Below are 24203 nucleotides of genomic sequence, written 5' to 3'. Positions count from 1 at the left end.
CAAGAATTAACGCTCCGCGTAGTAGGTACTACACCGTTTGTACCAGATATGGTATATCAGACAATGTTATGAGGTTATGGTGGACGATAGGTTACGGTTCGATTTGCCGATTTGCCGCGACTTATTTTTGAATTCCGATCGATGTTTGTTTCAGTACTGTGAAATTTATTAATGTATACCTATAATTTACTTTCACCATGTTACGGTCCTGTCACAATCACACATCAGCGCTTCAGCGTGCACTCTACAGACATGCTACGTTCTCAAAATGTCTTCCAACCTGAATATCTTTGGCCAGAAGACTGGCCAGGGCCAGTATGTCATCCTTTAACTAATCAATCATGGTATCTTGACACATGTCAGGTTTGGTTACGGTATCTACACTTCGTCGACGTCATCGAAATCGAATGACCCACCATTTGCTCTTGTGATGCTGCGCTGTTGAAAGCATGCTGTCAGCGACTCGGCACGACCATTGAATTGGTAAGCTGATATTGGACATGCTGTACGAAGCATAGGAATAGTCCAATGACTACTTCTCGGCCGTGAAGGCTGTCAGCAGCAACAGTGGAATTGTTATTGATATACTTGATGAATCTGCCATGGATCTTCTCCTCTACAAGATAGATAGCATCGAGGCTGCCATCAAGACCATCGGGGATAGCCAGCACAGCACGAACAACACGAAGACGTGGTATAAGATCCACAACATCCTGGCTCACTTTACCAGTTTTCAGCATCTCATCAACAAACGTATATGCCATCCCAACCAAGGATTCACCCCAGTACAAGCAGTTTACTTCATCAAGCATCTTACTAAGCTCGTCCTCTCTTCCAAACCGGCGGTGCCCTTTCACTTGGTTATCCTGGAAGAAGACTCTTTTGGCAATGAGCTGCGTGGCTGACAGGATAGAGAGTGGAGACGAGCTGGAAGCGCCTAGGACAGAGACCATGGCAGAATGACAGGTTTTGAAACTTCCTGCTGTGCCAATCATCAACCTTGCATTAGTGTCTACAGCAAGGGTTGTTGAACGATACGATATGCACGATACGATACACATGCTTCTTGTCCCAGAGGATTAACCTCTGGGACTTCTCTTTCCTTATTTGCCACTGGATCTGGCAGTCGCCTGGAAGTTCCCGACATCCCTGGGAAGGTATGTAATGCTCGAACTCATCAAAACGTGACTCATGGACGCAGGCAAGCTTCAAAGGGTCTGCCGTGCACTTGTCAGAGTTCAATTCTGCAGCTAATCATATTGGTAAGAAAAAGCAATCGTAGTCGGCTGTTGCATTTCTGGTTGGTTTGTCGTATCTTTTGTATTGAACGAGGTCTAAATATTTCATCAGCACACGACATTGCTCAAGATTTCTGTAGTCACGGTGTCAACATCACAATGTGTGTTCTTTGGTTCAAGTTATATCATTTTCATATCTCACGGAATACTAGGTATCAATGATCGTCGACATTCGTGATCTCGACGGTGTCAGTGGCAGCAATGCTAGGCGGTAATTGTTCCTGTGGTTGTCGGTAGCTTGACTTGACTTTCCTTGCCTAGCGGTCTATAATGACGACTTCCCCACTGAGCTGGCTGGTACTTACAATACCTTGCTACCTTGGGCAGTTGTTAGGCGGCTGCATTAACATATGGTTTTTATGGTTGCTGAGACCGCAGACAAGTATGTTGGACGATTCGAAGGCTCACTTCCAGATACATTAATCACAGTCACAGGGCGATTCTAGATGGATTGGCTTAAGGTTGGCTTTGAAACCAATCTTGGCATACATGGAGTAGGTAGTATGTCCCTTTACCTGGAGCACAGCGGTGGCTACCACATCGGTGGGTGTACCTCTGATACACAACGAAGATGTCTCTCAACAGCTTCCAGACACCGGAGCGAGTACATCTATTATCGACAGGGATATTCAAATCGAGAACGGTTTCCGCAATTGAGTTTTTCACAGAAAATGGCCTTCAATTTGCTGATGGCACCGAGCTACAGGCAGATATCACAGTATTTGCTATGGGGTATAATCATATTTCACTTTGACAAGCAGGACTCATAGTTGCTTACAGTTATGGCGATCCCCATGACTTCATGCCTGAAGTTTGCGGAAATGAAATCACATCAAAAACCACCAGGGTCTGGGGTTTAGATGAAGAAGGGCAATCTGCAGGAGTGTGGAGGTACTGCAGGCATGATGGTTTGTGGTTCGCAAATGGAATTTTGCGTCGTTCTTGTTATGGGCGCATCAGTTTTATCTTGATGAACAGGTAATTTGGCTCTATCGCGCTTCCACAGTCTCCATTTGGCCATGCGTGAGTTCCTTCCTTGTGGTATATAGAGCGTTGCTGATGATCGAAAATATAGAAATGAAAGCAATAGAAGGTATTTTGAATAAGGCGGACATTGTTATTTGATGACATTTCAAAGATCTGCTTATGATCAGGGCTGGAAGACCTGTAAAATGTACGAGTACTTATTGTGTGAATTAAAGGTGTATGTACAATGAATTCAAGGCAATTTTCACTGGAGCTTTCATACAATGGTCACAGTAGTGCTTGATGGGCTGAACACAATTGATACCGAGCTGTTGTCCACGCTTAAATATGTTAGATAGTATCTCACTTGTGATAATATCATCTGATCTTAAAGTTAAACATAGTAATGTGTTTTGAAGGCCAGTCAAGAAATGTTCCATTATCACAGTGCCATCACCTTATATAATGATACATGTATCAGAATTATATCTCCCTCGTAAAATCATATAATTTCACAGCTGAATGTGTTTCAATGCCAGCCAATTATAATGGTTGGATCATACTGCTGACAGCTTATAATATACACATCAGAATCATATCCCCCTCGTAAAATCATATAATTTCACAGCTGAATGTGTTTCAATGCCAGCCAATTATAATGGTTGAATCATACTGCTGACAGCTTATAATATACACATCAGAATTATATCTCCCTCGTAAAATCATATCTTATTTCATATGTGTGTGACAACATGATAAAATGATATAATTTCACAGCTGAATGTGTTTTGATGCCAGCCAATTATACTGGTTAAATCATACTGCTGACAGCTTATAACACACACATCAGAATTATATCGCCCTTATAAAATCATATCTTATTTCATATATGTGTGACACCATGATAATATCATATAATTTCACAGCTGAATGTGTTTCAATGCCAGCCAATTATAATGGTTGAATCATACTGCTGACAGCTTATAATACACGCATCAGAATTATATCTCCCTTATAAAATCATATCTTATTTCATATTTGTGTGATACAATGATAAGAATATTCAGATGTAAAGCTAGACATACAATAATGTGTTTTGTTTGTCATATACATCTGGTCATAACAGTTTCAGGTCAATTTCCTGATGGGGATGTCTCAGAGACATGTTGTGTCCTACAAGGAAACCAGGTCTGACAGACCGTGGGAAGCACTAGAAAGTGCTGCCAAGGGTGCCATTTGAACAATATATTGTAAAGGCATGAATTCGTCTATCGTCTCTAAGACTGAGTCAGGCCAGGGTCGGTCCGTAATCAAATCTTAGAGCAGTCAAACTATGTCCATGTAATTACACGGCCGTTTGTGACCTCTTGTGACGGGAATATTTGAGGTGTACCAAAGGTGTACTGACAAATAGTTCAAAAGACTAGAACAAACATTGATCGGACTTCAAAATAAGTTGCGGCAAATCGGCAAATCGAACCGTAACCTATCGTCCACCATAATGAGGTGTCCTATCTTCTCGAAACGCAGCAGTCTAATCACTCCTGAGTATGGCGGCATGCGTGGGCGGCTGAAGCTTTATCGTGAGTGCTAGCAGAGAGAAACCAGAAAAAGTCCAATACCTTATGCGTCTCCTCCTCCCGGTGCCCATCGCATCGACCTGGCCCCAAACGTTACACTATTCGATCACGACGCTCTGAAACATATCTTGGTGTGTATGTTGCACGCTCAACTTACTATATTGTATCGCCTCAGTTGGTTCAACTCCTTCCGCCAACTAGGATATATGAATATTGACTTGGACTCATGAACTTGTTCTTGTTGGGTACCTTCATTCTTTTGCGTCCGGCTCTGCTGAGGGAAGGTTATGAACGTGTCAGTAGCGCAGTACTCGTCGGCCGCTTGTTTCCACCAACTGAGAGCGATTGGCTATGACGGTCCCAATCCTTCCTGGATGAAGTGATCCAATACCAGAAATATCTCCCTAGGCGCACCTCTGGCATAAGGAATAGCATCAAGTATTCTGGATGGAGCGTATGGGTGAAATTTATGGTAGCCGGATTGCATGTCTCCCATCACAAAGCATCGGACTGAAGACTCTGCCTGGGCATTATCAGTTGTACTGCATGGATATACATGGCCACATTACACCTCAACACGTCAAATTGTCCCACTGCAGACTAGTGCGGGTAGAAACGACTCGTCAGGTACAGTGGCTGTAGGGTTACACTGGAGATGTCAGAAAACTGCTGAATGAGACTCCATTTGAGTCAGCTTGAAAAGAATCGGAAAGTTGGGCGCAGCACTGGGTACATGATCACAGAGCTACGCTGGCACTGTATAGATTGCTCCATGAGCAGACAAAAAATATTCGGTATCCCAGATCCGGGCTTACGTTGGCGAAGTTCGAACTGTTACGCAAACACGTCCGTGGACCGTCGGCTCCATTTCGAGGGCGACATTATGGAAAATTGAACGAATGGACTCGTCTGGCATATGGGGATGGATGCTGGTCTTTGGGTAGTTATCAATAATATATCGAAGGATCTTCCATACTTCCTATACCTAGCATAGAGGCAACGTAGACTCAGGAGTTTTGAGGAAAGAGATATATTACCATATCGGGAATACCAAGTTTGAGGTGCCTGCAAGACAATCTATCTAATCCTCGTGTGCATTCTCTTCTTTTGATTTTTCCTATTCTTGCATTTATTCTACACTATGGCTGAGGCTACCACAGACACACCAAAGCCTGCAGAAAAACCACGGTTGATCAGCGAAGCCGATGTAACAAAGTACAAGGTATGAAGAGCGTAGTAATCATCGTGCTTGGTTTATGAAGTCTGATCGAACGACTGCGATGTCGTATAGACTGCTGGTGACATCGTACACGATGTTATGAAGAAACTGATCGAACTCTGCGTCGAGGACGCAAAGATCATCGATCTTTGTATCGAGGGTGACAAGTTCATTGAGGAGGGGACTGGTGGAGTTTACAACAAAGCCGTGAAGGGTGTTAAAATGAGCAAGGGTGCGTCAGATCATTTTTATGTTTTTGAAACGATGTTCATGACTTTTGACAAAAAGGCCTTGCATTCCCCACATCGATTTCTGTGAATAACACTGTCTCCCATTTCTCCCCTCTGGCGTGCGTGGATTTTTATATTTTATCGTGTAGACCCTTTTAGAACTTTACTTTATTATAGTTCAGATCCCCTATCCTCCCAGGCCCTTGCTAAAGGCGATGTAGTAAAGGTACACATCGGTGCACATATCGACGGTTTCGCCGCCATCAGTGCGGAGACCATTGTCGTCGGCGCATCCGAGCAAGAACCCGTAACTGGCAGAAAAGCAGACGTAATTAAGGCAGCTTGGAATGCAGCTGAGATCGCCATGAGGCTCGTGAAGGTTGGCAACAAAAACTTTACGGTCACCGATGCCGTCGCGAAAACTGCTGCGGCGTGGGATTGCAAGCCCGTCGAAGGTGAGTTTTGTGATGAACTGAAGTGCAAGCAATTCGCACCTGATGCTACGGATTCAGGCATGCTCTCTTGCCAGCAGTCGCAAAATGTCATTGATGGCAAGAAGCGCATCATTCTGAATCCGAACGAAGCGCAGAGACGTGATATTGAGTCGATCACGTTCGCAGAAGACGAGGTTTATGGAATTGATATTCTCATTTCCTCAGGAGAGGATGGCAAGGTCTGGTGCTAAATGCAAACGAGAAATGAATCTTGATCGTTGAACATTTGACAGGCACGTATCGAGGATTCTCGAACGACTATCTACCAAAAAGATAGCTCAGTAACTTATCAGCTGAAGATGAAGAACTCGCGTGCTGTGTTCTCTGAAGTGCAGAAAAAGGCTGGCGCCTTTCCATTCAATGTTCGTGCACTGGAGGATGAGAAGAGAGCAAGACTTGGTCTTCAAGAGGCCGTGCAACATGGCTTGATCAAGCCGTATGAAGTCGTGTACGTGGATCACGTTCCTAATTCCTGACGCATTTAATGACATCGCCGTAGGTACACTCCTGCAAACACATTTGTGGCAGCATTCCACTTTACGATCGCATTAGTTCCTGCCGGCCCGCTGCTGCTGACTCACCCTCCGGTGTGGTACAAGCCAGAGCTGGTGAAGGCTGAGAAGGAGTTGGAAGATGATGAGCTCAAAAGCCTGTTGACCAAGTCCCTCCGTGAGAGCAGAAAGAGTAAGAAGAAGGCAAAGGAAGCTGAGGGTAACGCGGATGACGTATAAGAAGCCAAATAAAATGACGTGTAAAGTAGACGATCGCCGCAGTTCGGCGATTGGTGAACTTTTCTGTACTACCATGAAGGCTGTCGAAGGGAACTATGTCTTCCTTACGAACCATTGTTGTCCACATGACTCATCACCTAGAAATCCCGTTCCGAGTTCTCTCCAAACTCGCCAATAGTCCGGGCTACTAGATCTACGTTCTCCAGAAAGCCATTTGTCGTCAGCCTCGCCAGTCGAACAGTTGAAGTCGCGAATGATCTGCGTTTCGTTAATATCATGTGTGCGATAGGCGACCTCTCGTGAATACATACGCGACGAGATCATTGCCGTCCACTGTCAAAGTGCGTTTGACGGCTTCTCTCTGAAGCTCTGGATCCACGTCAATCACTTGCATTGCTATCGTTGCATGTTTTGGGTTCGCAAAGGGGACTCTTATGGTACTATCATGATGGTAAGTTTTGGACGAGGTTGGAAGATTCAAGACAGGAACATGCTCAGGCTTACACCGTATGCCACGGAGTATCGGTCATGATGATGATGGCAGCTAGTAAGTTCTTTCCTTGGCTGCTTTGTAGCTGCTAGCGGTACTTGTTGTTTGACGTTGAGGTAGCGTGGTGCTACCAGCTGAAGAGTCGGAAGATGATTGATAACCGGTGCGAGCGCTCCGAGTCTGCAAATGTTTAAACATGCATTCAACACAACCGCCCAACATTCGGCACAGAAGTTACTAGCCTCGTTCGCCATCGGCATCTGATGATCGTCGATCACTAGGAGACTGCGATGCGATGCGATGCGATGCGTTCAACTCAAGGAACGAATCTGAGGATACTCTCATGCTTCTTGATGTCTCAGCGTTTCCGAGTCAACGTTCAGATTGTGAAACATGGTGCCACGGTCGAAGCTGCCGACGGCAACAGCTCCGAGTCGTCGCGATGATTTTCCAGGCAAAGATCATTTCTACCGTACTAGCTCAATTCGAAGCTTCCTCTGCGGTGTACTGTATTCCGAATTCCTCAGGAATGAGTTCGTGGATTCCTCAATAACCCAGTGGATATGAGCTGAATTAATATGTTGTATAGATCCATCTTGGACAACTGCGACGACTGCGTTGGTCGCAGCAGTCACGATCTCGAAAGTCTTCAAATTCATTTCGGGTCTAAAGGTGCGAAGCTTATGACTTCATCGTTTTTTATGATCATAATTGATATTAATCTCTTCGCTTAGGCAGTGGATTACCTTCCGGGCTTATGGGTGCCATTTCAGCCCCTCAGTTTGCTAGGCGTGCTCGTACCAGAGAGGTCATGGAACCCGGGTATGATGGATTTTCTCTCTCAAAGTACGATACTATCGCCTAATGTAATCTGCTAGGTGTAATCTTCGTCTGGACGTGGAGACATACCAGAAATAGTAAGTGTTGACATCCCCACTACACATCTGGCGCATTCACCGTCATCCCTGTCCACCACTAGTTTATCGTCGCTTTGACAGTGACACAGTCTCGGTGGTACCTTTTTTCTCTGGCGCACCGTCAATATACACACGATCTATGGATGTCACCAAGCAGGTCGTGACTGTTGGTCACAAGACAGGTGCATTTGGGAAGGCTGATGATATGGGTCGCTTGTTTTTGTGAGTTGACCTCCTCCGTCGAACCATCGCATCATTTCAATGAATGTTAGATTTTGGGGTCCGAATGTTGTTGCGGTGACGTCTCAGGATCAATGGAGAAAGCACAGGAGGGTCACTGGACCTGCGTTCAATAAGGATACGTGCGTTTTGTGCTTAGCTTTGGGATAAGCCTACCATAACCTATTATCGCAGCTATCAACTTGTCTGGAATGCTACACATAAGGCATATTCTGAGATGATTGACTGTGAAGGGTGGGGAGAGAAAGGGACAATAGACATTCGACGTATCCAATCACTGACAATCAAGGTAAGTGTCCTCGTGCAGCGCTCATACTTGAGACTAATCATTTGCAGTTCACCCTCATCATCATGGCTACTGCCGGCTTCGGTCTCCCATTTTCCTGGGGAGAGCCACCCTCTCATGATGGACGAATGACAATTCAGCAATGTTTGGAAATTATAACGCTTAGAAATACCTTTGCGATTGCAGCTCCAAGATGGGCTTGGAAATTGCCGCTGCCATGGTAGTTTTTCCTTCCCCAATTCTTCAAGTTGAGTGTCATTGACATTCCGATTCATAGGGTTCGGCAGACCCGTGAAGTGTTCGATACAATGAGGGCATTCATGAATTCTCATGTCCAGGCGAGGCGTGAAGCCATAGATTCTTCAGCCGATGATGATACATCGAAAGATATTCTTTCGTTGTTTGTTCGAGCGAGCGAACATGATGAGGGAAAGCTACATCTGGACAACAAGGAATTGGTACTCTTTTCCAAAATCTCGGAGAATGTTTTGCTGAATGGTCGTTGTAGATCGGGAATGTCTTTGCATTGCTATTTGCTGGCCATGGTGCGTTTTACCACATTGATCATACTGGAGTTTTAAGTGATTCTTCACAGAGACCACATCACACAGTCTGGCAGCTACTCTTGGTTTTCTATCATTACACCCATTTATTCAGGACGAGATAGTCGAGCAAGTTCACGAAGTCACTAAAGGGCGTGAAAATGGCGAGATTGTGAGCCTGTTCGAAATCAGACGTCTCCAATACATATATATAATCGCATTTTTAGACATTCGACGACTATAGCAAACTGGACAAGGCTCTCGCAGCATTTTATGAAGGAGTCAGAATGTTCCGTATGTGACTTTTCTTCTGACTAGTTCCAAACTGAGCTCCTCCTAGCTTCTGGTGTCTATCTCATAAGGGAGGCGAAGCAAGACACAGTGCTCAATCTTTCGAGCATTGGCGAGGAACCGAAGATGTTGCCAGTCAAGAAAGGTACACATGTAAGTTGCAATTGGTCTCCCAGAAGATGGTTAGTCATCTCACGCTGTGGATAAATAGGTCATAGTCGACATGATCGGTGTCCGTACGTGTGATTATATTGTTCTTGGATACTCCCTCACCTTACAGGATGACTAGATTACAACCCAGAATATTTCCCTGACCCCGAAGAGTTCAAACCTGCACGTTGGTATGCGAACAGCACGAGCAATGCATATATTGCAGGCGGCGAAGATCACACTGGTTTTAGTGTTGGTATGTACCATGCTGCCGGTTTCGTCTATGTCAATGGTCATTCAATGCTGCTTCCAGGCCCACGCTCCTGCCTTGGCAAGAAATTCGCGACAACTGAGGCCGTTTGTTTCCTAGTACTGCTTCTACGCGACTGGCGCGTTGAGCCTCTCCTGTCTGTCAATGTCTCTACCGGAGAAAAGGAAACCAAAGAGGAATGGCGCAAAAGAGTTATGCAGGCCAAAATGACTATTACATTAGGCGTCAGGGATGTTCCGCTGACATTTACAAAGCGGGTTTAGTAAGGGAGACCCCCATGTGGGTTCCATCAGTCTTGTGCGTGCCAGCGTCTTTTCCCCATTGTTCATTCCCTGCAGCACCTGCGGCCAACAAGAGTTCGAACATTCGTATACCAAGGCACTCCAGATCAACATCTACGTCCATCGCATGGTTGGTGCAAGTGTGCGTGGGCAGCTAGTGCTGGTAGAGATCTTCATCGATTTAGATATTATCAGCTATAGCAAATCACTTGACTAAATAACATGACGAAAACTTTGTATGTCTCCTTGAAATCTACTTCGGAACACCAGATAACTTGGATCAATACCTTGAAGAAAGTAGGAATAAATAGAAACGAAATCCCCTGCTCCTTGCAGAGCACTAGACAACTGTTAACTTCACCTCAAACACCACTGCCAATCGATATATGCACGCGTTCCTGGAAAGTGATTGAGGTCATGCCAGTTGCTGCGTCAGAATCGGCCACGAGCTTGGCGTGGTATTCCCGAACACCAAGGATCAGGCGCGGGCCCAGCACAGACATCTGCACGACCTCCAAAATCTGAAGAAGCCCAGAAACAATACTAGCGTCCACGAAATTGTCCTATAGAAACGATAAATTGTGGTAGCGTGCATAGGCAAGGGAAAAATTGACATACTATTAATGATTTTGGAGATAAACCAAGAATGAGATGGAAGAAAGAAACAGCAACAAAGCTACCACACCCGACCCTTCAGTGGTAAAAGGAACAATAATCACAATATGAACTTACCTCGCAAAATAAACCACGTAAGTTTTCATCAACACCTCGATAATCCCTCCTGCCGATTGTTGTCGCAGGTCACGGAAGTATTTCACCGCAATCCAGACTGCGAGACATAGTGCGAGGACCTCCCACACAGTAACGAGTATCCAAGTAATGGAAGCCAGAAGTGGGATATCATGCGCATAGTTAGACTGACACTGATAAGTGCCAGAGAGAATGAGTTCCTCTAGTATTCATCATTGAGCCCCATGCACGTTTGTTTTCATCCACGAATAAGCGTACCCGCCGAAACATGTAGGGTTATCATCAAGGTGACCACTCCGGTGAAAATGTTCACAGCCGGGAAGGTGACAATGAGAAATATCAGTATCCTTCTGGATCCTTGATACATAGCATGCAACCGAGTAATTATGATGACTTGCAGCATGTTTCAGTCAAGTCAATATCACTGAGGTCTCGGAAGTGCAAAGCTCACCCCACAGCATCGCAAATACCACAACAACCATCCAATCCCATACGACGAACACAATAAAGCCTGACGAATCCAGTCAGTGACCAGCCTGGGGTAGCACACATTCCAAACAAACTCACATCTGTGGAAGTATAGCGTGGTAGTCATTCGTGAACCAGAATATCAGTAAAGAACCACACCCACTGCTACAGGGCATCACGGTTAGTTGGATTCGGGGATAGTAGGCATCTGTGCAGAAGACTCACTGTATCTGTCAACGAGATGGTCGGAACATTGACTATATGTCGTTGGTCAGAAGAAGCAAAGACAGTGAATGTACTAAGGAGACATACGCAGTATGTACAGGCTGATTATGAGATATAGACGATTAGCACAACACCGATTGTGTAGCCTTCCGAACATACCCAGCAGATAAGATTCCAATATAGCGCGCCTAGGATACTTTCAAGTCAGCACAGCATGGCAACCGCGACAAACAAGTTACATACACCGAGATACACAGCTGTTATTAGGGACCATCGTTGTCTCTGGAATCAAGTGTATGTTCATGTGTGTTCCTCTGACACCAGACTCTACTCACCCAGATCAGTTCCACCTATAAAGCCATTCTCAGCGAGATGGCTGCTCCGGTTATAGCATCGACATACCTCTTGTCCAAATGTAAGTGCTGAGGATACTTGTGAGATATCAACAGTTTTTTAATGTTATCATGCTCACCCCAATCATACGTCACTCCGACGAACGCGGCAACTGCGAAAACACGGCCAGGGTTAGATTGTGTCAGCTTCAATATCCGACTGCTCTCCACGGGCGTGCAAAATAGCTGGCCAAACGATGTGCATTGATGATCGGCCACCAAGTGGGACCATTTGAGACTATGATCATATTGGTAGAGAATTGTGTGTGGATGAGAGGCGAACTTGATGGACATGTGATGATGGCATTCGTGCTAGTTATACCACCATCCAGTGCATAGATCAGCGAAACGATATCGGGGGATGATGGCTGTTCCTGCTTTGATTGATCGAAGTACTATTTACCATGCCATTCTCGAGATGTTTTTGCTACACGAGCATCAGCCCATCAATGCAACCAAGCTGTTCGCACATGTTCAAGATCGTGGTGCGACCGCATCGGAAAGCCTGTCATCGCCTCGCCAGCACAGGCCCGGGGAGCATAACAGCTCATTCAAGGACACTCAACAAATGCACATTGCGTCAGCATGACGCCAGACCAGAAAAGACAGCCGTCAAAAATAGCGGAGATTGGTACATTAGAAACAAATTCGCATCTTACCCTGGCTGCCGATACCGCCCTGCGAGCACATTTCATTGTCTCATCTCGTCCTTAGGTCATCTGTCGCTTCATGCGCACCCTCTCGCTCTCTGCCTCGGAAACTGGGCTATCGCATCATCTGGATGCCCAGATGCACACATTCTGTCTTGGTGCGTGCCAGCGTCTTTTCCCCATTGTTCATTCCCTGTAGCACCTGCGGCCAACGAGAGTTCGAACATTCGCTGTTCGAGTATACCAAGGCACTCTAGATCAACGTCGACGTCCATCGCAGACAGACCATAGTCGAGAGTCACAAGTCATTGTAAAGTGAGTGCTCTAGAATCTATACAGTCTGAATGTCATTGTCTCGTACTATATTACTAGGACTCACTGCTGCCGCGTCCACTACCGCATCCGTGCCCCAACACGCCCAACACGTCCTCTAAATTCAGCCTCTCAAAGGCATGTCCGAGAGGCGCATAGTTGACGAGTTCGACGAGTAATACTGCTAGGTCAATTATCTTGTGTATGATTAGAGTAGTTGTCGGAAATGAGCGCTAGCGTTGAATGTATGTTTCGGTGTGGTGCGGAAGTGATGCGTTAGTGGTGCGGCAAGTTGCGGCAGTGATGCGGCAAAATACCTGAGCCCCACATGACAGGACCGTTCGATTTCAGACTGCAAAGCATCATGGACGGTCTCACTGATACTATCATAGGCCCCTTTCAATTCTGGTATTTGAGTGACATGGCTCACTACAGTCATCCAAAACCGCGTTGATCGTCAACGTTAACACTCAAACAATATGGCAAACGATCCCTTGTACATTCAAATTTATTTTTTCATCATGTATGCGACAACTCCGCTTGCATTTGCGGCCATACCGCTGCTGCCAAGTGATTTGATCACCCTGTGGCAATTCATCTTTACTATATCTCCTTTGCTTTTTTCCCTCGTCCACACATGTCGTCAAAGCTTGTCCAGGACTCGGAGTCATCAGCCATATTGGCTCAAGGCATCTGCTGCTGTCTCATGCTATTACAGGTGCGGTGTTTTTCGCTGCCCTAATCCAAGACTGGCTCGGTGAGTAGTAATTTATCTCTACTAGATTGCCACTAATTGTTATAAATGACTCGGAAGGCCCAAGCTGGCTGGGTGCAGTCCAGGCGCCACTGGTGTACTTGTGTGCATTTCTCACCACCGCAATGTTATACTCTCATGCATGCTGGTCAGCCGCAGGGGACAGCAATGCGCTTGGGTCGCTGGGCGACCTAGCATGTTTTGTTTTCAGCCTCGTCGTCATCTGTGATACACATCCACAACCTTCTAGCGACCCGACCCGACCCGACCCACACACACTCAGGCTCCTTCAACACTAAACATGGCTCCCAGTCCCTCGTTCGACGGTGCAGATCCCAGTACCTCGTTCGACGGCGCGGCTCCCAGTACCTCGTTCGATGGCACGGCTCCCAGTACCTCATTCGACGGCACGGCTCGGACGGATGGCATTGTAAATTTCAAATACCAGAAGGTGCAGGTGAGACTTGCCAGTGCGTCATCATGATGTGGCTGTGCATGCCAACGGCTTTCGTTTCCTGCACTCTTGAGTCTTTACAACTCTACATCCAACAATGAACCAGCTATTCACAATTTACTTTGTATTCACTTACTTCGGCGAGCTACTTGCTGCAGGCATGGTCGGCTTTTTTGCCCCTGTTGGATTCCTGTCTCCATTCATGCTTAGCATAACTCTCTTATCCTTCCTACTTGCACTGCTTCATGTTCGCCTGGTGCACACAGTGTTGTCAGCACACAAAACCGATCCCCCCGTCCGCAATTGCCTCTTGTCTCATGCAGCAATGGGTTCAGGATTTCTGGTGGTCTCAATCGAAGTTCGCTCTTACGACAGTGAGTACTAACCAAGTGTCCTAGTATCTGGAATCTGGATGACACTAATTGCTGTTTGCTGTAGTAACACAAACCCTGCCGCTCAAAGGATATTTGGGAAATCTGATAATACCAGTGTTTGCCTGCATATTACTTTGCACGATCATCTTCTATCGTTGGTCGCTAGGCTACTGCGCTGACAGGCAAGATTTGGGGTCGCTGGGGGATGTTTATGACTTCTTGCTCTCATGGTTTTCATCACGTATTGCGTCCCATACCAACACTCCGGAAACACTCCCTCAAACACTCTCCGAGCCATTCACCAAACATTGCTTACGCTTCGGCACTCCCATGTCACCTGTAAGTCACACAGCGGGTAGCTCGGACGTACTTCCCCAACCTTATTACCAGGTATGTTGCTGTTCTTCTTGCTGATTCGAGACTGAATTCGTTCTCCTAGCTTTCAGACCAAGACCGCAGAAAGAGGCAATCAGATGAAGAATCTTATATTGGTTTCCATGTGTAGGACTTGCGCAACTACTTTTGCTTCTCGCTGTCTTTCGAAAAAACGGAGACGCAAAAAGATAGGAGTCGAGAGAAATTTTTGGTGTATCGATAGGTTTTCGCTCTGTTTAGTTTAATATATGCGCTCGAAAATCATTAATGCCCTCTGACCCAGAAAATGGTATCGCTACAGATCTAATAGACCGAAGTCATCGATGGGTATCGCTGTGAAATGTTGATATTAGATGATATAGTAGGGTATCCGCTAGTCCTCGCCCTGCCCGCCACATCACCTCTCGCACTAGGGCTACGCTTGGGTCCTGCTCTTAGTCGGTAACGTTGGCACTATCGCTGGCTTGCACCATCAAAGACAAGAACATGTGGCGGGCAGAGGAAGTTGACAGTGTTGTCGAAGTTTGTGGGAAGGCAGGAGTGCTGGTGACAGCCTGGGTGTAGTTCAGGCCCCGGCAGTATATAAGCATATGTTTTCGGCATTAGCTCAGACTTGAAGCTTAAGCTTGAGCGCCTGTTTATGGCGTGCCGACCGTCTGCCAAGGCAGTCGTAAGCGATTGCACAGTAAGACACTTCGAATTCGCGAACCACTGCCAAATGACGTTTATTCTATAAGTTGTCACCCGAGTCACCGTGGGCTGTTGCAACTTGCAGTGGCTACTCGGCCAAAGCTTCATGCATGCATGTTCAGAAGCAATTTGTCTGATGTTCACGTGGGCCTCGGCCCACTGCGGTTCAAGTTATGGCTATATGTGACCGAACATTCATTCTGCTCTCCACTTGTGCACTCTCCTCTATTGACGACATTTCACGAAAAACGACTTATATCACGCTCTTACTACTAACTTATACATTCCTCGAACCTTTCTGTCAAGTCTTTGTACAAGCCTGTATATGTGTCATGGCTAGTAGTTGGCGCGCCGCGGTTGTGCTGCCCTACTTGATACCGCTTGTCCTATGTCAATATACTCCACTACCTAGGTACGTTAATTATGTTTGTTAACGGGCACTTATCAGTGACGGTACAATAGATGGGCACAGGCGGTGGCTTTATTGGAAAATCTTCTATACGTTCACGGAGGTCTGACAGATCAGTATGATCAATACTCGTACACATCTGCACCGCCCACATCAGAACTATTGCTACTTGACCTTTCCATATCCTTCAGCGCCACTTCCCCGCCGTGGCAGCTGCTCTCAAATACAACAACCACGAGCTCTTCTCCCACTTTAGGATGGCACACCCTCTCTGCATTCAACACTACTTCATTCCTGCTTTTTGGAGGTCAACCAGGACCGAATTCACAAACAGTCCTTACTTCCCTCAATGATTCTGCCACGCTTGTTTCCGCTTACGACCGCACGGACCCGTCATTTTTCATTGAGCCTCAGAACTGGGCTGGTGAACCAATGAGGAGGATCCGTCATTCAGCATCGTCAACTGGCGGCAAGATCTGGATTGTTGGCGGTGAGAAGGCCGATGGATCCGGAAATGCTTTCTCTGATCACTACCTCTTCAACCCTATTTTACAAGAGTTCGCGGAGCTTCCATCTGGTGGTAATGCACCGCCTGACATTTATGGGCATGCATCGCTCATTCTCCCCGACGGACGACTCCTTGTCTTGGGTGGATATTGTGCATCATGCGGGGGGCTTATACCCCTGAATACCATCTGGTCTCTTGACACAACACAAGCAACCCTCGCATGGGATACGATATCCCTGTCGAATTCCACCATACCAAATCCACGCCGCGACTTCGCAGCTGTTGTCCTCGCCACGGGAGAAATCCTAATTCATGGGGGTGGCGATGGCGAATTGCAGACAACCTATAGCGATGGGTGGATACTAAATACCACCCAAAATCCCATGGTCTGGGAAGAAGTGCAGTCTCTTCAGCAACTTGGCGCTCGCAAGGACCATCTAGCAGTACAGTGTAATGGTCAAGTGCTCTTTGCCTTTGGTGAGTCCCTCCCTGTTGGCTCTTTGTTCCTGTCTGATCCAACTCAGGCTACGGAACTTCTGCACCTGCGTCTGCCACTATGGAAATATACAATCCTTCTAGTTCGTCCATGGTCTCCTCTTACAGCCCGCCACCTGCGGGCTCGACCCCAGCCATCATTTCTCTCCCTGCACCTTCCCAAACTGGCCACTCTGGGTTGAGTGGGGGGAGTACAGGTGCATCCTCAGTGGTGTATCCAACGAGTACTGCCAGTGCTGGTTCCAGCTCTAGTAAAAATAACATAACCGCTGTCGCTCTAGGTACCACCTTCGGCATCATTGGGCTCATTGCTGGTGGACTCGCAACTGTTTGGTATGTCAAACGCTCGCGGGGACGTGGGAGGTTCCTCATTCTTGGTGGTGACCATGAGTACGACAGTACCGAAGGTGGTCCCGCTGATTTCTTGTCCATGGGTTCCGAGCGAAGGAGTTACGGATTCCTAGGTGCACGCGGCATCCCGCTGGCTGCAGTTCTCGCTCGTTTTAGGTTAAGCAAACATTGTTCCCCTCTGCCACATCGCCCGCGCCGTGACATGTTTACCGACGAAGATACGCGACAATTCGGGTGGGGCAGTCCTCCGGATATGTTACGCAGGGAAGGCAGTGGCGGGACTAGCTCATGGTCCATGCGCTCGATGGGCGCAATGGTGCGCGGCATGATTTCCAGGGAGTCCAGTGCAGGCAATAGCGGTCGAGGCTGGGATGATTGGGAAAAAATTGAAGGTGATCACGAGGGCCTGATGAATGAGGGAAATAACTCGTACAACGGGATACCCAACAGTGGACACTCTCATGAACGAGGTGGTAGCTCAGGGTCGTACATAGATCCATTCTCAGATCCTGTGCCACATGATGGAAAGTACGACTCGTATCAGCCAGATCATGGGGCACTCAAGCCTGATGGCGAGCATGACAACATTAATGTTGATGCTGGGAGCCGAGACTCGCCTCCCCTTCGCCCACTGAGGACCCATCTACCTTTCTCTGCACCCATTTCCACCCTCAGTCCTTTGCATGAGGTCGCGTCCGACTCAACCAACACCATAGCATCATTCCCCAGCCCGTCACAAGATAATTCGTCCTCCAACGGTAACTCTTCCAGCAACGCTTATGCCTCCCAACCAAGCTTTTCCTCGCAGCCGCCTTGTAGTCCTGTGACGGCCTCCACATTGCATTCCTCTGCTCCTACCATTGCACCCTCACGACGCCATTCGTCCATCCTCGACTCGTATTCACCTCCTTCGACCCCCATTCGTCGATCCGACAGCTGGTGGGGGCGATTTATGAAGACATCTCTACTTGATCGACAAAATTCTACCGGTCAGAAGTCATTAGATTTACGGGACCCTAACCCAGCTCCGCGACTCATGTCGATCAACGAATCGAATGCTTCCCGGGACTCTCTAGAGTCCGAACATGAGCAATCAATCAAGCATATTCGCCTGATCTCTCCATCTGTCTATAGTGGCCGGACAGCGAATACTGAGGTTGCAGAGCGGCTAGGTGGAAGCTATGATGTCGTACAGCGAATTGCTTCGGACGGATCTACGTCACATCGAACAGCTTCGATTGGTTCTATTAGTGCAAATGAGCACGGAATATTGGGTGGCTTATCATCCGATCAAAGCAGGCTTACCTCTTCCCGACCTATATCTCCGGCATCATGTCCCTCTTCTTCCTCAAAAGAGCCTTCGAGGACTGGACCCACTACACATGGTTCTCGGTTCACCAGGGCCGCAGGTCATGGTGTGACATCCAGGGTTCAGGAAATCGAACGGCAGATGACGAACAATCTGGTGGCGGCAGGTTCTACACCTCCGCGGAATACTCGCAAGCGAGAAGAAGTGCCTTCCCGTACCCGTCCAAGCATTCAGTATGGTCTAGCTCCACGAGCATCGTTGTATGTTGCCAACCCTGACAAGCAGTGTGCCTAACTTCTGCCCCTCTGTTAATCTCTGGAAGGAATTGTATTGCTTATCCTACTGCGGTTGTTTGAGTGGATGTAATACGATATACTATCTGACCCCACACGGTCGCCCAATGTGTATTTTATTTTATTTCAAATGCATATACTATGGTCCGGAAGGTAGCACGGTGGTTGGAGACCAGAAAAGGGAGTTGCTGTGCACCTTGACTATGACCTCAACTATCGGGGTAGTGTCCAACACTGTGCGTGTTGTCTTCTTGGCAAGTAGATCATTTGTGCGTGCCACGATCAAAGATGATGGCAGGGAAACGTCAGATGATTGATTACGATGTTCGTAATTTGTGATCGGTTCATATAGTCAAAGCCGATGGCGACGAGTACGCGAGTACTTTGAACAGCCAACTTGAAGTTCGGTAGTTGAACACGAGCCTGCCCCCGCACGCGGTCAGCGTCATGAGACCACAGGGACCGTTCCAGAACGATATACTGAATCCGAGTGCTTCCTAGCGACTATGAGAGAATTAATAGAGGGGATCTGCCCACGTCCTGTCATCTGTAAGATATCAAACCCCATGTTCCTGTGCTGAACGATGCCAACGTACAATCAATTATTAGACAACACGTCCTCACCGGTCGACTCGGTTATTGTTTGATTGTGGGGCAGGGCACGTCCGCCACGATGGTAGTGTTTGTCGCTGACAGTGACTACGCCCTGAGGATGGGGTGCCCCTGTCCCTGTAAAGCTTAGTGCACCTGTCAATGTGCTTGTCATGCGCCCCGACAAAGTGCTACGGCCGTTATAGTAAAACACGAGGCGATATTTGAATTAGTGTTCGTCAGTGCTAGGATGTTATGGCTGGAATCCGGTGACCGGTGCAGAAGGTTCAGGGTAGCCTACTATAGATGGAATTCCGCAAAGATAAGGGGAAAGCATGGCTTTTTAGCTGCCCATCCTAAAAGGGGCGCTTAAGTTCCGAGGAAGTTGATAAGCCAAGTCACAACCTTACTCGCTAGAGTTCAACGGCGCCGGATGGGGACAATGGTAGGTAGAGACCGGCGGGCACTTATGGGACCGCATAGCACTTCCCAAATAGCGATGGTGCCGTTATTTTATCTGGATCATATATACATATATATGTGACATCAATATCAGTGCTTTGATTTGTTGGTTTGAGCTTGATTGTGACTCATGTGGGTATAAGTGGGCCCATGTGCGAAGTTAGATCTAGGGTCACCGCCGTCGGGAGAGTACCTTCACACAGGGTAGTTCCGGCTCTTGGGGCATTATTGAGACATCTATCAGGGGCACGATTCCTTCTACGAAAAACATTTGAATGAATTGAACGAAGTCTTGAATTGAAGCGATTAGAGTGTAGGGACGCACAAATTCATAATTTAATCTTGGTAGTACAATCAGATACTGCGCCCCAACGCTACACTATATTTGTGGGTCCACGGTGGCAACTGTACTTACTAAAAATGAATACACTGCGCCAAGGCAAATGCAAGTGAAAGGAACGTGTCAACCGCTGTAGTACCGCGCGTCTCGCTGAGCCTTAAAAATGATTTTCTGAGTTCAACTTTACAACCTTCAAAAATCTTTGATCGCCAGGGCATAACGATGATCGCAGAGTACCTACGTTGTGTCTTCGCATCTACTACATGCGAAGAATTCGAAGCTCATTAATTCGATGCTGTTTGAACCTTGTTTCAATCCTGCGCTGTACTTCCAGTAAGTTTATCTCCGCAGCCAAGTGTGCCGGCAGGACGAGTGACTTTGCTCCACTTGATCTAGGCCGTGATGCGATGATAGGTATCCGGGTTTTCGTCATATCCGTTCGATCATATCTCGAATAAATTGAAAGGTTCTGCATTTAACTTCTGTGGCAGGTATGAAAAACGGGCGCCGAAACTTACCACAACAGACGCACAGCAAACCACCCAGGTCCTCGAACACCCCTTCATCATCATTTTATGTGGTGCACCTATCAGAAAGCGCTTCGCTTAGAACGTGCTGCTGACTTGGGCGTTCCATTCTCATTTGGGGATGCCTCATCATGCTCCTATACGTTCGGGTCAAGTTCCAGTCCGATTGCTTCTGAGCTGAATTACAATACACCAGTATGCTGCCACTATCCACGTGTCCCACAGCGAGCACATAGTTTATCCCTCCAGCTCTTTCAGGATGGGCTCATCAGGGTGCTTCTCCTTGAGGTACTGATGCCATCTTCAGACACAATATCACAGCCCAAAAAGTATCACGAACTTTGATAAGCTGCTTCACATAGTTCTCCTCCGCATTCGTCTTCGACATTCCCTTGATGCTGTGCCAAGCCTTCCTGCAAGACAGGTCAGGTCAACTTATCCAGCATCGTTTCCACTCACCATTTAGCACCCTCCACAAAAGCGAACATACTGGGTTCCTTGGTCGGATCTGCATCTCCCACAGTAGCTTTGATCGCCGAGAAAAGTCAGTTTGACTTTCTTCTACAGAGGAAGCACAGGAACCTTGCTTGTAGAATTTATAAAACTGTGGATGATCCGTATCGATCAGTATCGTTCATCTACGATCTTCAACAGAGTCATCACTCGCCTCCAACTTGACAGTAGCATCCGGCCCCGATGCCGTCTTGTCCAAACCTTGGACGTACGCCACAGCTTTTTCGAATTGAGAGGACATCGTCGTCAATGGTCAGAGATGAAGATGCTGGAACAAAAGGTGAAGACAAAACGCAGCTCTCTAGCAACAATTGCCAGATCTGGAACCGGCTGCATTTATCTTATCAGCTGACCACCGCGATATAATAAATCGCATTGTTTCAGAGCTCGCTTTGAACAAAAAATGAGGCCAATGCACTTGCAACTGCTGTTGTAGCAGACATGAAATTTGAATCGCTCTAGTCCTCAACAAAGTCATGTCTAGCCTATAAAATACTGCACATTTATGCATCAAGTACTCACTGCATCCACCTGTTAATCCTTTTTTCCTTTACAAAAGTCTCATTGGTCGACTGCGAGCACAGTCCGAGCCACGTCGTCGTTAGCATTGTGACTCTCTGTCACGAAAGCCTTGTTGTGACCTATTCGTCACGAAATCCCACACGCCGTCTCACTCCCACCCATGACGACTAGTAGTACTTCACGTTCAGCTCCACCGCCGTCACTACAAGAAGTACAAAGAAAATTGTCCGTTCACTCAACAGCTAGACCTAAGAAGGTTCGTGTGCATGTACCCCAATTCTCCTGATCTTGTCACATAATCCGGATCGATCTAAACCCTGCAGGCCCTTCCAGTGTCACAACCACACGTTTCTGGTACCGAGTCTGACTCAGACTCGGCTTTGTCACCCGATCTTGTCTCTCCAACATCACAGTCATATGGTTCTAACGCGGTCTCCGCCAGCACATCTCAGCCTCCACTATCCTCCATTGCAGAGGGAAAATCAGGAAGCGGTGAGGAGTCTGACGAAGACGAAGAGGAGGAGGAGGAAGGTGGTTGGAGAACCGCAACCAAGGCTGAAAACCCACAAAGTTCTTTCGACGAGAAGATGATCAAGTCGGGCTATCTATGGAAGAAAGGCGAGCGACGCAAGGTTCGTACATCGGAGACCGTCTTCTTCCTATTTGGTGTAGATAGCAATTATCACAGACTTGGAAAAAACGATGGTTCGTTCTTCGACCTGCACATATCGCTTATTACAAGACCAACGCGGAATACCAACTGTTACGCCTGCTGGATCTCTCCGACGTACATTCCTGCACCCCAGTCGCGCTCAAGAAACACTCCAATACGTTTGGTGTTGTCTCTACTGTTAGAACGTTCTATCTCCAGGCTGAAAGCCCAGTGGAAGTCCAGCGGTGGGTCCAGGCAATACAGGACGCGAGGGAGGCTCTCCTGACCATTTCAACTCAAACATCGCTACTAACACCCCCTATACCGATACCCGGGGCTCAATCAGCACCTTGTCGCATTATGGTCTCGAACTCGCCTCCGAAAGCATCCCACGCTCAAAATATAACCTCCTCGGACTCAGATGATGCCTCGCCAAGCGCACAGCGAACCTACTCGACGTCCTCGCAGAATCGCCTTGCAATTTCTTCCTCACCCACGCGAATGCAAGCTATACCAAAAGAAGCCGCAAAGATAGTCTTATCTGGATATTTGATGAAATGCGGTTCGAAACGACATAATTGGCGCAAACGGTGGTTCATGTTGAACGGTGAAAAATTAGTCTACTCGGGAAGTCACATGGTAATGGGTATTCTTGTACTTGCCATGTCTGATTTATTGCTGACACGGGACCAATTGAATATGGCTATCAGGACACAAAACCCCATCGGCAGTTTTCATTTTCTGAGATTCTCGATGCCCTGGAGTTCGATATGCGGGGTCACAAGCACAGTGCACCCATTCCTCCTCCTTCCACTTCGCCACTATCATCAACAGTACCCGATGACTCGCACGGCCACTTTACGTTCAAGATAGTCACTACGAAAAGGACGCTACTGTTATGTGCTCCAAGCGAGGAAGAAGAAATTAAATGGCTTAGTGCCATTCGTGCTCTTATAGCTCGACGATCAGGCGCCGGTGTCGTGCCAGGAGATCTGGGTGGAAATGTCGGCAGCGCTTCGAAGCAGCCGGCTTCTGGTACAGACACCAATCAGGGCTCTGGGGGAGGATCTGCATCGAGTAGCGGGTTGAGACACAAGGTCAGGAACTTGAGTATAAGCGGACCGAGTGGCATTGCCGCAGCGCCCATTTCGGAGGACTAGAACAAAGTACAAACAACGCAAGATAACGGCATCCTTCCAAGTCACCTCAGTTGTCCTTCAGTAACACTCTCACGTCATTATTTTTCCAATCATGCTTCCCCGGGTGTATTTGAACTCGACTGTCATCATTCATTGCCTCACGGGCATCAGTTCTATTCCTCTTCTAGTGATATCTATGTCTCAGTCTGGTGTTCTGCAGTTTATGTAGACGACCCTCTGTTCGCTTGTGCTACAATGGTTGGACGTATAGGCCCTGACACTAGGGCAGATTCGATTGCGATTTCATATATAATATACAATACTAGTTTGATAATCAGAAAGCGACAAGCGCGGATGATTTGACAAGCAAATCCATTTTGAGTGTTATTGTTGGTCCATGGGGTCTCCCGACGGTATTCAAAGTGAGAACCGGAGAGGGTCGGTCTGGTTCAGTCTTCTCCGGCTCTCTGATGGAAATCACTACGATTGTTGCGAGGGATCATGAGGCAGGTCAGCACATGTTTTCCCGAGTAGGTATGGTTGGGTTTACACTGCCCCTTGGTTCTGCTGTGTTACTTGGAGGAAGAGGACCACGAGTTATGTGGCAGGAGGGAACATGCTGTACTACTTGTGACAAAGTGTCCAAAGGTTCGAAGGGGGGA

At 47.3% G+C, this 24203-nt stretch overlaps 10 protein-coding genes across 10 annotated transcripts; 6 read left to right on the top strand and 4 right to left on the bottom strand.

Moving 5' to 3' along the window:
* Nucleotides 1–455: 455 nt before the first annotated feature.
* On the bottom strand, nucleotides 456–1061 carry HD556DRAFT_1261766 (uncharacterized protein; the record flags this gene model as incomplete). Its single annotated transcript, XM_041299063.1, has 1 exon — nucleotides 456–1061. The coding sequence occupies one exon, from the start codon at nucleotides 1059–1061 to the stop codon at nucleotides 456–458; it is 606 nt and encodes a 201-aa protein (XP_041166576.1).
* A 3924-nt stretch (nucleotides 1062–4985) lies between these two features.
* Nucleotides 4986–6518, top strand: HD556DRAFT_1226200 (peptidase M24, structural domain-containing protein; the record flags this gene model as incomplete). The annotated part of the gene is made up of 7 exons (XM_041297067.1): nucleotides 4986–5066; nucleotides 5136–5295; nucleotides 5352–5412; nucleotides 5471–5748; nucleotides 5806–5966; nucleotides 6021–6235; nucleotides 6287–6518. The coding sequence occupies 7 exons, from the start codon at nucleotides 4986–4988 to the stop codon at nucleotides 6516–6518; spliced, it is 1188 nt and encodes a 395-aa protein (XP_041166575.1).
* A 112-nt stretch (nucleotides 6519–6630) lies between these two features.
* Nucleotides 6631–7541, bottom strand: HD556DRAFT_494672 (CTAG/Pcc1 family). Its single transcript, XM_041310778.1, has 4 exons — nucleotides 7251–7541; nucleotides 7023–7188; nucleotides 6830–6958; nucleotides 6631–6776 (listed from the first exon to the last, which is right to left on the bottom strand). The coding sequence occupies exons 2-4, from the start codon at nucleotides 7046–7048 to the stop codon at nucleotides 6656–6658; spliced, it is 276 nt and encodes a 91-aa protein (XP_041166574.1). The 5' UTR covers nucleotides 7049–7188; nucleotides 7251–7541; the 3' UTR covers nucleotides 6631–6655.
* HD556DRAFT_1327591 (cytochrome P450) lies at nucleotides 7191–10105 on the top strand. Its single transcript, XM_041301574.1, has 16 exons — nucleotides 7191–7541; nucleotides 7598–7680; nucleotides 7743–7830; nucleotides 7887–7925; nucleotides 7988–8147; nucleotides 8198–8287; nucleotides 8340–8454; nucleotides 8502–8671; nucleotides 8729–8909; nucleotides 8960–8996; nucleotides 9047–9165; nucleotides 9221–9287; nucleotides 9334–9437; nucleotides 9496–9520; nucleotides 9574–9690; nucleotides 9748–10105. The coding sequence occupies exons 1-16, from the start codon at nucleotides 7304–7306 to the stop codon at nucleotides 9966–9968; spliced, it is 1854 nt and encodes a 617-aa protein (XP_041166573.1). The 5' UTR covers nucleotides 7191–7303; the 3' UTR covers nucleotides 9969–10105.
* A 53-nt stretch (nucleotides 10106–10158) lies between these two features.
* On the bottom strand, nucleotides 10159–12215 carry HD556DRAFT_494384 (uncharacterized protein). Its single transcript, XM_041310777.1, has 12 exons — nucleotides 11902–12215; nucleotides 11832–11851; nucleotides 11765–11779; nucleotides 11673–11711; nucleotides 11589–11617; nucleotides 11517–11530; nucleotides 11426–11461; nucleotides 11188–11247; nucleotides 10995–11129; nucleotides 10719–10938; nucleotides 10605–10662; nucleotides 10159–10549 (listed from the first exon to the last, which is right to left on the bottom strand). The coding sequence occupies exons 1-12, from the start codon at nucleotides 12113–12115 to the stop codon at nucleotides 10349–10351; spliced, it is 1041 nt and encodes a 346-aa protein (XP_041166572.1). The 5' UTR covers nucleotides 12116–12215; the 3' UTR covers nucleotides 10159–10348.
* A 797-nt stretch (nucleotides 12216–13012) lies between these two features.
* HD556DRAFT_494714 (uncharacterized protein) lies at nucleotides 13013–13927 on the top strand. The gene is made up of 2 exons (XM_041310779.1): nucleotides 13013–13540; nucleotides 13598–13927. The coding sequence occupies exons 1-2, from the start codon at nucleotides 13263–13265 to the stop codon at nucleotides 13764–13766; spliced, it is 447 nt and encodes a 148-aa protein (XP_041166571.1). The 5' UTR covers nucleotides 13013–13262; the 3' UTR covers nucleotides 13767–13927.
* Nucleotides 13928–15237, top strand: HD556DRAFT_494715 (uncharacterized protein). Its single transcript, XM_041310780.1, has 3 exons — nucleotides 13928–14365; nucleotides 14430–14755; nucleotides 14805–15237. Exons 1-3 carry the CDS (start codon nucleotides 14089–14091, stop codon nucleotides 14868–14870), a joined length of 669 nt encoding a protein of 222 aa, XP_041166570.1. The 5' UTR covers nucleotides 13928–14088; the 3' UTR covers nucleotides 14871–15237.
* A 525-nt stretch (nucleotides 15238–15762) lies between these two features.
* Nucleotides 15763–18796, top strand: HD556DRAFT_1437113 (uncharacterized protein; the record flags this gene model as incomplete). The annotated part of the gene is made up of 3 exons (XM_041305653.1): nucleotides 15763–15842; nucleotides 15893–16824; nucleotides 16872–18796. The coding sequence occupies 3 exons, from the start codon at nucleotides 15763–15765 to the stop codon at nucleotides 18794–18796; spliced, it is 2937 nt and encodes a 978-aa protein (XP_041166569.1).
* Nucleotides 18797–20952: 2156 nt separating this feature from the next.
* On the bottom strand, nucleotides 20953–21469 carry HD556DRAFT_1303476 (acyl-CoA-binding protein; the record flags this gene model as incomplete). The annotated part of the gene is made up of 4 exons (XM_041299602.1): nucleotides 20953–21006; nucleotides 21056–21128; nucleotides 21175–21241; nucleotides 21358–21469. 4 exons carry the CDS (start codon nucleotides 21467–21469, stop codon nucleotides 20953–20955), a joined length of 306 nt encoding a protein of 101 aa, XP_041166568.1.
* Nucleotides 21470–21910: 441 nt separating this feature from the next.
* HD556DRAFT_1478079 (uncharacterized protein) lies at nucleotides 21911–23912 on the top strand (the record flags this gene model as incomplete). Its single annotated transcript, XM_041308560.1, has 4 exons — nucleotides 21911–22006; nucleotides 22074–22382; nucleotides 22439–23041; nucleotides 23113–23912. The coding sequence occupies 4 exons, from the start codon at nucleotides 21911–21913 to the stop codon at nucleotides 23560–23562; spliced, it is 1458 nt and encodes a 485-aa protein (XP_041166567.1). The 3' UTR covers nucleotides 23563–23912.
* Between the last annotated feature and the right edge of the window lie 291 nt (nucleotides 23913–24203).

This window comes from Suillus plorans (genome assembly GCF_016647745.1).
Source record: "Suillus plorans strain S12 chromosome Unknown HD556scaffold_3, whole genome shotgun sequence".
NCBI lineage: Eukaryota > Fungi > Basidiomycota > Agaricomycetes > Boletales > Suillaceae > Suillus > Suillus plorans.
Note: the sequence above shows the minus strand (reverse complement) of the source record. Positions and strands in the feature narration are given on the sequence as shown.